General features: G+C 39.6%; 1 protein-coding gene across 2 annotated transcripts in view; it reads right to left on the bottom strand.

Annotated features, from left to right (window-relative positions):
- LOC113950949 (mucin-5B) overlaps positions 1-12,355 on the bottom strand; it is a 46,202-nt gene extending 33,847 nt beyond the window's left edge. For both annotated transcript variants that reach the window (XM_027651389.1, XM_027651390.1), the window contains exons 1-9: positions 12,205-12,355; positions 9,498-9,696; positions 7,657-7,912; positions 6,696-6,810; positions 5,235-5,322; positions 3,404-3,537; positions 2,777-3,002; positions 1,849-1,974; positions 1,021-1,138 (exon numbers count right to left, since the gene is read on the bottom strand). In XM_027651389.1, the coding sequence (XP_027507190.1) occupies positions 1,021-1,138; positions 1,849-1,974; positions 2,777-3,002; positions 3,404-3,537; positions 5,235-5,322; positions 6,696-6,810; positions 7,657-7,912; positions 9,498-9,579 (1,145 nt within the window). In that variant the 5' untranslated portion in view covers positions 9,580-9,696; positions 12,205-12,355. The remainder of the gene's footprint in view (positions 1-1,020; positions 1,139-1,848; positions 1,975-2,776; positions 3,003-3,403; positions 3,538-5,234; positions 5,323-6,695; positions 6,811-7,656; positions 7,913-9,497; positions 9,697-12,204) is intronic.

Raw genomic sequence — 12,355 nt, forward strand, 5'->3', positions numbered from 1 at the left:
CCCTGGGCTTTGAACTAACTCCCTCACAGAGACACTGAGATGGTCAAGCAAGAAATGTTTTTCAGGGCCTAAATTGTTTACTTGACCTTTTAAGGAAAGAAAGAACTTCCAACAGGATCTTGCAATGTTTTGTGCTATTGATGCAACTATACAGCAAGTTGCTGATGCAACATTTTGGCAGCTAATTGTGGAGGACCTGAGATAACGAGCAGTTATAATTCTTACACCTGTGCACACGAGGAAAACAGTCCTGCCACATAGGCTCAGGCTTTGAGAGGAGTAAGTGAGGATGTGGCTAGATGGGAACCACCCAAAGCTCATTAATTTGAGTTACTCAAAATTGCAGGAAATATTAATCCAAAAGAATTTGCAGAACATCTAACTCATCATGCATCACAGCACATTTCATTCCTTCTTAACATAAAGGTCAGGCCTGTGGTCAAGAAATGATACTGTGTCACAGGAGCTCAAATAACATATACAACTGTTCATTCACCAGATGGGTATCAGAGCAAGAAATAAAACTGTTTTGAAAATAATATACCTAAAGTTGTATCAACTTTCGCTAGTGCAGAGTGGAGATGGGTTCAAGCCACCAGGTTTTTTCTAAATCAAATAATTTTCAAGGATCATGATTTTTGAGATCCAGGCCTTTATACAGCCTTTGTTAACCCAGAGATTGTTGGAAATGTCACTTATTAACATGGTCTGACTTCTTGCCTCGCTCTAGTGGCCAATGTCTCTGAATTAACCAGCAAAGAGTCTCATTTTTCTGCATTCTGAAATCTCGAGCTCAGTTTTCACAACCGTTTTCAAGTGAGGGTGGTAATAACTGTGTGAGGTTGAAGACTACCTCTAAATTTCCCTGTACTGTTGAAATTCAGACCCAAGCTTTGCATTGTTATTTAAGATAAATATCAGGAAAAGGAAAAAAGAGTGAGAAAAGTACAAAATGCAACTCATCAGTGCTCAGAAATAAATACTTCTGCCTTGTTAGTGCAATCAGGATCACATCAGTACCAGTTTTGGCAGGGAGTGGAGTAAGTTCCTCCAGATGAGTAGACTTTGCCTTGAAACATACAGGGGCAGCTGTCTCTGGGGATGCATTTCTTGCCACCGAGGTCATCAAGGATCGTTCCTGTTCAGACACATTGGCTAGTTAATATTGCTTTGGTGAGTCTGGAAAACACCATCAGGGAAGATTGGAGTATGGAAAAAAACTCAGGAGTATTCAGCACTTCTTTGAACGAATGGGATACGTTTTAAGGAAAACACCCCAGATGTTAATGGATGGGAAATATTTCTTACTAGAGCTCAAATGAAAGCAATTAAGAACTCAAAGAGTGTTTACTGTTATGAAATTTTTCCTCTGTCACAGGATAATCTAGTGTCAGATTGCAAGGATGTAAGCCAGTTTCCATTCTTTTCTAATAGTGAATCTAACAGAAACCAGAACCTCATCTTAGACTCTATTTCATGTACAAATTTACACATGCACACACCTGGAAATGCATTTATATTATGTGTCACTTAACCTACATCAAGATCTAGTCTCACAACAGGGAGGCACCTCACCAGACATCATCATCTGCATTCTTACTTCTAGAGTAAGAATTCTTACTTTCCACATCTGCACAGTTTTTTTCTACCTCTTTCTTAGAAATCTTTCCCTTTCTTCCTCCAGTGTCAGGATTTTGAATCTTTAGAGATCTGGTTCTTCCAAGAAGAAAGTTTTTAAATTATGCTTGAAGAAACAGTTTATTTGTTGTGTAAAATGCTAAAGAAAGGGAACAACCTCCCCTTTGTCCCCCAATGTGTGTGATCACTGGGAGAAGTGAACTGCCTTACCAGGAGGACAAAAACAGCCTTCTGTACATGGGGCTTTACAAATCTTGCTCCTTTCTGGATCTGCACATGTGTCAGCACAGGAGTTTCCACATTCCATGTACTCCATGTTGTTTGGGCATTCCTGATCTGCAGGATCAAATGAAAATGGAGTCTGTTAATGATGTACTTATAAGATCTCTCAAATCATTGTATCACAATCTGACTCCTTCTTCCTCCTTTCCTGCTTATCTTGTTTGCAAGACCTTCTGTCCAGATATGTCATGTTTGTTCAACCTCTAAAGGAACTTTTTATGGCCACTTTTACTTTACCTGCGGACAAAACAGTACTGCTGGGAAATATGAGCTATTTTACATTATCTTACTAGCTCAAGGTTGGCTGATGTCATGATAGAAGCAATGAACGCCAGATTCATTTATGGAGTCATAATAGTTTATTTTTGCCTGAAGCATTAGTCATTCTGGCATGAATTTTCTATCCCAATCCACACCAGCAGTTTGGGTGAACTACCTGTAGCTTTCCCCCTGGATTTACAGTGATTTCCTGCTTGGTAACTGGACTACTGAGTAAGAAAGCACAGGATAAGCTAAGTACAAACATATTATACTTTTCAGTAACTACTTCTGTCTAGTTGTCAACATTTGAAACAAGGTTATTTATGACTTAACTGTGCATGGTAAAATTCAAAAAAAGAACCGAGGAAAACTTACTCGCAAGAAGGAGGGGGGCTACATCAAGCTATAGTTCTAATTCAAGAGGCAAAATCAAATTAAATTTGTAGAAGCTTTTCCACTAACAATGTTTCTGACTAAGTTCTTCTACAGACTGATTCACAGTAGTTAACAGAGCCCCTAGCTTTGCTCCACTGGAATCAGAATACTTGCATAAATGTCTAACCTGAGAGAAATCTCCAGAACAGCAGTTACTTACAGCAGAGTTCTTTGGTTCTCCATTCCCCAGGGTCTCCCTTCCTCAGGACACAGTCTCGAGAGTACTGGTTTAAAGTGCTGCATATGCAGCTGGAAACCAGATCAGAGTGAGAGGAATTAGCTGCACAGTGACACATATCTTCAGCACAGGTCTCTATGTAGTCATCAAATGCAACCACTTCGGGGCAGTTTCCAAAATGGGACATAAGTTTCTTGCATCTTTTTTTCTGTTAAAAAAAAAAAAAAAAAAAAAAAAAAAAAAAAAGAAAAGCTATACTTGACATTTGACCACCTCTCGGATTTATGGATATACAAGATTTCACTGATGACAAAATTCCAGGGCCACAGGATAATTCAAGTTGGAAGGGACCTCAGGAGATTATCCAGTTTAACTTTCTGTCATGAGGTTTTTTCTTGGACTGGAAGCTGTCATTCAATTGTGCATTCTCCAGCTATCTATTTCTCTAACACTATAACAGGATATTCTTTCAGCATTTTGCTCAAATTCATGTGTAAAGTCCTGAAAAATTCAGTTTAGTGCTTGCTCTGTAATTAGCACTTGTTTCAACACAGTTTCTCCAGCACTGTAGTTCAGGAGGGGTTGTACTTCTTGGTCACACATACTTACATATATACTGCATCTATCATCTTTCCTCCTAGGATGTCTTCCAGTATGGTCATCTGGACTCACATCAGCACACTTTTGTGATGGATCCTCTACTTTGTGGAAGTTCCCAAACTGTCTTGGATGCATTTTATATCCTGCAAAATCCCCACATGCATGTCAGTAACTGCCTGCAATTCTTTAGATCAGTTAATGGGCTATAAAGATGCACTTAATTTTTGGGCTCTAAGGCAGTAAGTATGCACTTCACCAAATGCCCAAATTTAACCAGCATCCATATTATAAAGGATGAAAGCCTGATATAACTTCTGTTGAGCTAGAGCCAGGAACATGGCACACTTGTATGAAGGCCAGCTGTCAGCTTGGGAATTTAAAATCCCATGAAACTCTTGACATTTCGATTGCATCTCATCATTTCCAAAGACTTTGGTTTGTTTAGGGTGTATTTGATCTTACAGAGTTTTGTATTTGCATGTATAACAGTCATACATTTTAACTTGCCTTCTACTATCAGAACCTAATGTAAAGCCTTAGGCGTGTATGTTCTATAATATTCTCTACCCTTCCCCCCCCCCCCCCCAGTGTTTAATAGACAGATTCCTGACTAGATCTATTCTCCTATACTAACTCAGTCCCCTAAATATTAATTATTTCCACTAAAGCATTGTTTTCAGGTGCTTTACCACTAATGGTTTTGGAAACAGGTGATCTTTTAAAGCTCTGAGCTCTTGGAGCCATGTGATTTTCCAAGGATCTCAACTGACATTAAAGAACATAAAGAACAAAGTTTCAAGATGAGCTACTTCATGTAGATATGGGATTTTTCTTCCTGATAAGAGGAAAGAGTCTGTAGGTAATGAGAAATTTTGAACCCTTACATGCAGTGGATTTTAGCCTGGACAAGTATACTGAATTCTGCCTGCTTATCCCGGAGAGAAAGATGTATTCAGGAAAGATGTGGTAGGCCATGTGGTCCCCAGGCATGGGAACCTGTTTTGTGTGGAACAAGATCCATATGAGAAGAGTTTGGTTTTCTTAGAGCAATGGTTCTCAGTAGAAAACTGTTTCTTCATAAAAAACTGAGCCACCTTTAGTTTTCACATATTGCACTTGTGAAGTATAGGGCACAAACATGATTAAAATGTGTCCAATACCTAATACAAAATATGAAAATGCCCCCCCAAAATATATTACTACAAATGGTACTTTTAATCAAATCTCAGGATTCTTTCTGAATGGGTGAGCTAGGTGACCATATTCTTCTGGTGACTTAAGAAGCCCAGGTATTATATTAAGGAATATTGTTATTACCTTGGCTTCAGTCCTGCAGTTAATATCTCAAGATGCAGGTTTCTCTTCACTCATACAGCCCGCTGCAGGACTTAGCCTCAGCTCTTTGTAATATCTGAAGGTGTCAGTGGATGGCACCACAGTTTCTTGCAAGATGCTCAGTGAAATCTCTGTGATTTCTCTGATGCTTTCATTTCATTATAGAGACAAAAATAATCACATATAGAATGATTAAAATGGAAGAAGAGAAAATGCAATCGTGCATTTCCTTAAAGTATGTTATTATCAATGGGAAACCTGGCAATGTTGCTGCATGATAGCCAAGCAATTAATTTGGGTCAAAGAGGTTTGAGACTCTTACAAGTTTGAAAAGAGCAGAGAAGCCCAAATCATCCCAAAAGCTCTTAAAATACATCTCCTGTATATGAAAATGTTCATGTGCCTGTCAGGGAATCCAAAACCCTGCTAAATATACAGATATCAAGTTTTATGTCATGTATTAAGAGGTCTGTTCTGTGTGGAATATGTTGTATTTATGACCTACCATCCAAAATCAAATCATTCTTCTCACTGCCATCATAGTTCCCACATAGACCACATATTTTCTCTTTATATGTTTCTTCCAGGTCCAGCTACAAAAGAGGAAACACAGAGTTTAAAGGCTTTTCTCCACATCGGCAGCACGTTACAAAGTCGTTCATGCAGAAATGCTCATTCCCAATTTGTAGCAGTCTCCTCTTCTTTTACAACACTGTCATAAAACTTACCTGTAGACAGATTGAATTCAAATGTGAAGATAATCCTATAGCAACTGTCATTCCTACCTACTAAAGAGCTAAGTGAAGCATACTGAACACTGGACTAATCCTTGAACCAGTGTCTCCTAGTATAGAGACACTGGTATATAGACATTTTGTACCTCTTGCATGGTACCACAGCTCTTCTCCAGGCAGGTCAGATAACTGTGCTCTAATGCTGAATGCTGCAAAGAAGCACCCTCTAGTTAGATTTTAGTCATATCTAAGAGTTTTTCCCAGTCCATAGGGTAAATGGAAACCTTTATAGCACTTCTAGGGATGGGTCTGCCCAGCATTACTTGTTTTGCCCATAGTTAGGGGAAATAAAGATCCAGGTTAGCACACTGTTGCCTTGCTAGATAAAACTACAGCACCTAACCACTCTTACATATTTGGAGGATAGTACTGGCATCACTCACGTCCACAAAAAAAAAAAAAAAAGGCGATGCTTTCCCTACAAGTCTGTCACCCTAAAATTGTGTCCACTCTGCAATCATGTACAGGTACTGCATTCAGTATTTTAGGTATTAATTAGTACAGGGGAAGGAGGGAAGTAAATACTTCAATAAATCAGAATTTCAGTATCACTTGATTGCTTCCTGGGTTTTTTTTCTCACTATTCACCTTTTACCCTCTCTCTATCTCTGAACTGTAAAACATGACACACAACTTCCACTTAGTTAATCTCAGTCCTGGTTGTGAAGGATAAGTGTTCACACACAGAAGTGTAAATACACTGTTGAAGAAGAGGATATTACAGGGTAGGTCTTTAGAGGGGAATTCTCTCATAGCATGGCTTTGGAATGACAGAGGCCAGTGTCTGAACAAGGTCACACAGATTAGTTTCCCATGCAAGATGTGCATGAAACAGAGGGTAATTAGCAAGTCAGAGCTGGAGGGACTAGCTGTGTTGCTGTCAGTGCCTCAAGGAGCAAGGAAGTAACTACAGATGTGTTACATCCAGGGTTAACAGTGGCAACTTTTGTCGCATAAAATCAGCTGGAAATGCCTAGGGGTTGTGACTCCATGAACTCCATGACCCTGCCCCACAAAACTATTACCTAGTTTGGTATTTCCCTATCAGCTTATGGATACAGTGACACCTCTCTCCCACAATTTCTTTCATTAACACAGTGCCTGCATCCAGCTCTGCTTTTCATCACTGATGGGTTTCACCAGGAGAAAAACAACTAACTGGTTGTTCATACTAGGAGAGTGTCAGCCCAGTTCCACTTGAGTGTCAGGCCCAGCTTGGAAGTGACTTGGAAGTAAGTACAGGTGTCCTCAATCAGGATGCTCTTCAAGCTGAAGGGCATGGGGATCCTGAAAATTGGAGGGAACAAAAGAGATTACATTAAAAAAAAAAAAAACAAACAAAAAAACCTGATGTAATGCTCACAGAGATATAGGAAGAAAACCTAGAGTCAAAATGAACTAAGTAAGATGTGGGAACACTGTTTTCAAAATCAGCTTTCATCCACCCAATGCACTGAATTTAGGTGTGATCACATTGTCCACTGTGACCTTTTACCTACCTTAATCCACAACACAATGTATTTTGGTCATTTGTTGATACTACATTACCCACTCAACAGATACCAAAGGAGCTCTGCTTGTTTACATATCCTAGGACCTAACCCAAAAGTTTATAAGGAACAAGAAGACAATATTGGGAAAATGCCCTACACATGAGGACACTGCAGATTGTCATCATCCCTCCAGGATTTCCTTGACATTTGGGATTTGCAGAGATGTGAAAAGACCTCTGTTCTGTTACTCACCTGCTGATGCGACTCAGACATTAGTTTTCCCTCTTATCAAGACAATTACCGTTCATTTTCCCAGTCTAAAAAACTTAGAAATTCAGAAAATGGCTAAAATTTAAGAGATTTCTTGTCCCTTTGATTTAGAAGACACATATGGGCTTTGGTGCTATAATTACAACTAGTGACGAATGCTGTTCTGTATTTGGTTGTTTCTAGAAGGCTGTCAAGAGAAGACAGCCCATATGCTTGCAATTTTCTCTCCAACAAGATTGTGAGGGGTTTTCCCAGAGTCAAAGATTGCCTTGGCCCTTCATAATTAAATGCTAGGAGAAGAACTCAGTGCTTCTCATGAGGACTGCCCTTAAAACTGTGCCCAACTTACAACAGTACAGTCTTTACTCACTTGTTCCCGTTCACGGTGATGCCTGTCTCCTTCACCTCCAAGATCACTCCATCAATGGTGACAGTGAAGTAGATCAGGAAGTTATTCTTGTCACTGCGTCTGATCTGAATGTTAAAGTCCTGGTAGCTGTCATTGCAGTGTGAAGCAAAGACATATGTGCAGGTTCCAGGAAAAGTAAACTTAACATGGTCGAATGTATGAAAGTGGAAATTGCCCCAGGTGGCACATTCACTCCTACCGACAGTAGAGACGTGGACTAAAGAAAAAGTCATAGGAAGAGAGCTTAGAAATTCACCCCATATGAGGTGCTTTGTCCTTTTTTTGTTGAAAAATATTAAAGGAGAGATTTTTCAAAGGGAAAAAATAATAACTCCTGGAAGATACTAGCTTGTGGGAAGGAGTTTCATCTCCCTGATCTTTTGAAGTCAATGACAGAGATACCTCCAATGTAAGCAGATTAGCTCTGGCTCCTTTATGTTAACAGTGAAGCAGAATGGGTTCAGCTTCCCTACCTTACATATCTGCCTAACAAGATTCTCAAAACTGCATGCATCTCTCCATTATCTATAAAGATTGTGTCTGTATTTACACAGTAGACCCATCCAAAGTCTTGTATTGAGTCCCTTCCAGGAGATATCATAGGTGGTATGACTACAGCAAAACAGCAGCCACTGGTCTCATGGTTAAGGCTGCTACCACCTTCAGCAGTCAGCTAAGAGCTACTCGTTCTTTCTTCTCAACCAAAACTCATGTTTTGGACCTCTAAGTTGTACCTCTGTCAAATGCATAGATACATACCCTAAGTGCATATAAGATATCACTTCAGAAAGTCATTTTCATGCCACTGAGCTTCACAAAGACAACATGAATTACCCTGAATTAAATCATATATGTTTGCTACAGAATGCATTTAGCATTTCTTCTAGGCTCATCTGAAAGAATGATGAATGAAAATGGGTAAATTTCTTTGTGTTGTTTAGGTAGCTTGTTTAGGAATATCAACATAGTATCATCCATCACAGATCAAATAAAAAACCAATGTAATAAAAAATTAATGCACTCAGTGAATTCTAAAATATTATTGAATATTCCTGCCTAAGAACCACCAGGGGAAAACTGAGAAATTCAGATCTTAATGGTAGAAATGTGCAACACAAACTCAACTGCCGTGAAGTCCTTATAGAAACACTCCCTTTTTAAAGGGACTGTTATTTGCCATAGGTTGTTGCAGCACTAAAGTGGAGTAGGGCAATTTAGCACTTTTCTACACAATAATGAGGGCAAATGAGAAAATTTGGCTATTCTTGGAAGTAGAATTGCTAGAATTACTAAGACAGCAATAACTGTTACATCAATTGTTTGTGCATTAAGCAGTTGGGAAAAGTGTAAGACATTCAAAATCAAACCAGGAGATAAGAGTGCAGCAGACCACAAAAAATGTGATTATTCCTAATGCAACATTTCTTGCTGGTCAATCAAGCCTAGCTGCATTATGATACATACTCCTTCTATAAAAAGTATAAGTGAAATATGTTGAAAAGGGTATCACCTTTTTTTTTTTTTTTTTTTGTGATGCAACCTGCATCCAGAGGGTCTCCTCTTAAAGATTAGTCATTTTATTAGGACATAAAATAGTTGATACACTACCTACTAATGGAAGTAAAAAAGTAAAATACTTAAATGGTTGACAATAAGGATGAAAATGTACAATGTTAAACAGTGTCTGGCATGTCTACAGCTCTTACATGAATATGTTACACATTTTAACTTGTCAACTCTATTTTTCACCTATGGAGAGCAAAATGAGAGTAAGTAATGTGAGAATTAGATTTTTTTCTTACCTATCTGAACAGGTTCTTTGCCCTTGCAACAACTCCAAATTAGGCAGAAGATCCAAAATGATCCCCCCTTTTTTATTCCCATCTTGCCATGGAGCGGTAACTTGAAAATCCTTTCAGGGAAGTGTTTTTTCTTGGCTTATAGGCAGATTTTTATAGTCCAGGAGTTTGGCATGAGAACAAAACATTGATGGCAGGGTCCCTGAAAGGTGGAGCTTCATTAAATTTTCTTTCATTTGTTCATATTAGCACCCAGCAACCTTCTGTCTTTCAGAAAAGACAGGTATCCAGTTCTCTCTTGCTTTATGGGAAAAGAGAGTTGACCTTGTCTAATTTCCATTTTTTAATATAGGTCCCCCCACCTTTCTCCTACATTGTTGTTATTTCTTTGGCAACAATAGTTTTTCTTTTTCAGAACATCTGATTAGTTAAAAGCAATTACTGGCCTCTTTCAGAGCTTTGCTCTGGCTTGCATATCAGCACAGTCCCCCAGCTCAAGAAAACTTTTTTGTTACCTCTGCTAACTTTGAATCACTAATGGTGACCTCTAAATGTTAGAGCAAAAAGTATTGTAAGGTCAAGCATAATGTATGGCTTATTTAGAGTAAAATCTTATGGCAGGAGGGCATTGTCCTTTAAGAAGTGTATCCAAAAGATCTTACAAAAAAGACCAAAGACTGACTGCTTCAACAGATCAGGAACAACACTAGGCCACAAAGTGCAAAATTCTCACATGTACTGCACAAATGGGATATAATCATACCAGTCAGTCATAGGAAGGTAATTTATTCTTTATGCACACAGAGGCAGTGGTTTCTCCAAACATCATAAAGAAGCAGTGCCCAAGTCCCATCAAAATGTAGACCACAATTCAGTCCTTCACCTCCTAAATTATGCTGCTGCAAAAGTGTCCCTTGATTCTTTCAAAGTACTTTAATACCCTATCACAGACCCATAAAAAATCCAGCAGATTCAGTCATGATCTCTACGGTCTGTAGGACAACCTGTCACAGATGTTTGATATCAGTAATTTTAAAGTCTCTTCTAGGGATTTACTTGCTTGGTTGACACTAGCATTTCTTCACGTCATCCATGTCGTGGGGGGACTGCTTCTGACATAGATGAAGTCTCTCACCTAGACCCAGCAAATCAAACACAGATGACACACCTCCAGCTGCTCCATGCCCCTTTGGGAATATACTACTGCCAGAGTGATTGCCAGTAGTAAATGGGCACAAATATAATTGAAGGTGGACATAGGGCTCAGTCTGGTTGCAAGGCTTCAGGTCAAGCTTGTGCAGGCACCTACTGGGAAATATGCATGCCCTTTTATCTGGTTGGCAGACAGTAAGCTGGTCCTTGAGAACAGTGTCTTGCTCACTGCTTTACCAGGCTTTCTAGTATTGACACAGTTGAGTGAACCAAAGATGACCTACTGCTTCTTTCAGCTGCTGCCCCTGCACAGTTGTGAAGTGGCTTAAAGAACTGCAGGTGCAAATGTCTGCCAGAGGAAGATTTGCTGCTGCAGTTGCTCCAAAGAAAATTCAGCAGTAGCGGGCAAGAGCATTGTGCAGTACATGAAACATGAGTTCATGTTACCCCTTTGCCACTGTCCGTGTCCCATTAATTCCATTGTCAGTTGCATTTGAGGCAGGGCACTACTGGAAGGCAAAGTCTGTTCTTGAAGCCTTGCCATTTTGGCTGGAATACAGAACCAACAGACTTTATGGCACTGGTGATGGAAATAATGGACTCCTGCTGCTTTTCCTTTTAATCACAACACATCTTCCCTGGTGATCTCCATCCAAATAGGTACAAAGTAAACCACGATAATATCTAGTAGATAAACCAAACCACGAGAATATGACATTGTAGATATGAGGATAGTCTGAAATAAATACAGTGCAACAGTGACACTCAAATTCAGCATATTCTCATGGTAACTTTCAAATTGAGTTCTTGTTCATGCCACAAAACAGTGCTAATGGCAGGTGTGGGGAAGGGCAGTGAAGCCCAGGAGGAAAAGCGCATAGGTCAGTAAATCACAGACACAGACGAAGAGAGTTTAACTGAGGACAAAGATGGAAAGCCGAAAGGTAATAATTTTCCAAAATCAAAGCTAGTGTCAAAATCCAAATGTAGAACTCTGTTGAGATAAAGTCCATAATTTTTTAATCATGGTACTCTTCTTTCCCCAGTCCCGCCCAGGCAATCAAGGCATTTTGGTATGAGAGCAGAAAGAAGAATAAGATTCTAGGAATATGATTCCTGACTCTAGAAAAAAATCCCTTTATTCCCACTGAGCAGTACAAAAGCAGCAGGAACCACATATTAACTCCTTGCTGAAGATACCCTTCAGGTTGGAGTAGTCCTTTGATGAAAAATACATAGTGAGGTTGATCAGTGCAACTCCCAGCCCTTTGTCTTCTGTGCGTGGGGCAGTTCAAAAGACATGATTTCCCCCGTAAGCCCAATTTAGCACTTAGGGTCATGGGAAGAGCATGAAAAGCACATGTTAAAACTGTGTTCAAGGAACAGAGAGAATAAAACAAATAACTCACTGAACCGACATCCACTTATGCTCTACTCAGCAGAGAAAGTAATATCAGTCATCTGGGATCCTCCTCTAAGAAAAGCAAGAGCACAACTCCTGCTACTCAGAGAAACAGGACACTCAGTCCTCTTCCTTTGCATCTCAACATTTTCTTACCTCTGCTTGTCTGCTCTGTCATTTTTGCAGTTCCTTTGCCATTTCTTGGGGAACAGAGTTCCTGTCAGTGACTCACCAGAGCTGCTGCTTCTGGCTTCTCCACCGATACTGCAGGCTACACTCCTTAGAAATCACTGGATGCTTCACTCCC

Source organism: Corapipo altera, unplaced genomic scaffold, assembly GCF_003945725.1.
Source record: "Corapipo altera isolate COAL_440 unplaced genomic scaffold, ASM394572v1 78, whole genome shotgun sequence".
Classification (NCBI taxonomy): Eukaryota; Metazoa; Chordata; class Aves; order Passeriformes; family Pipridae; genus Corapipo; species Corapipo altera.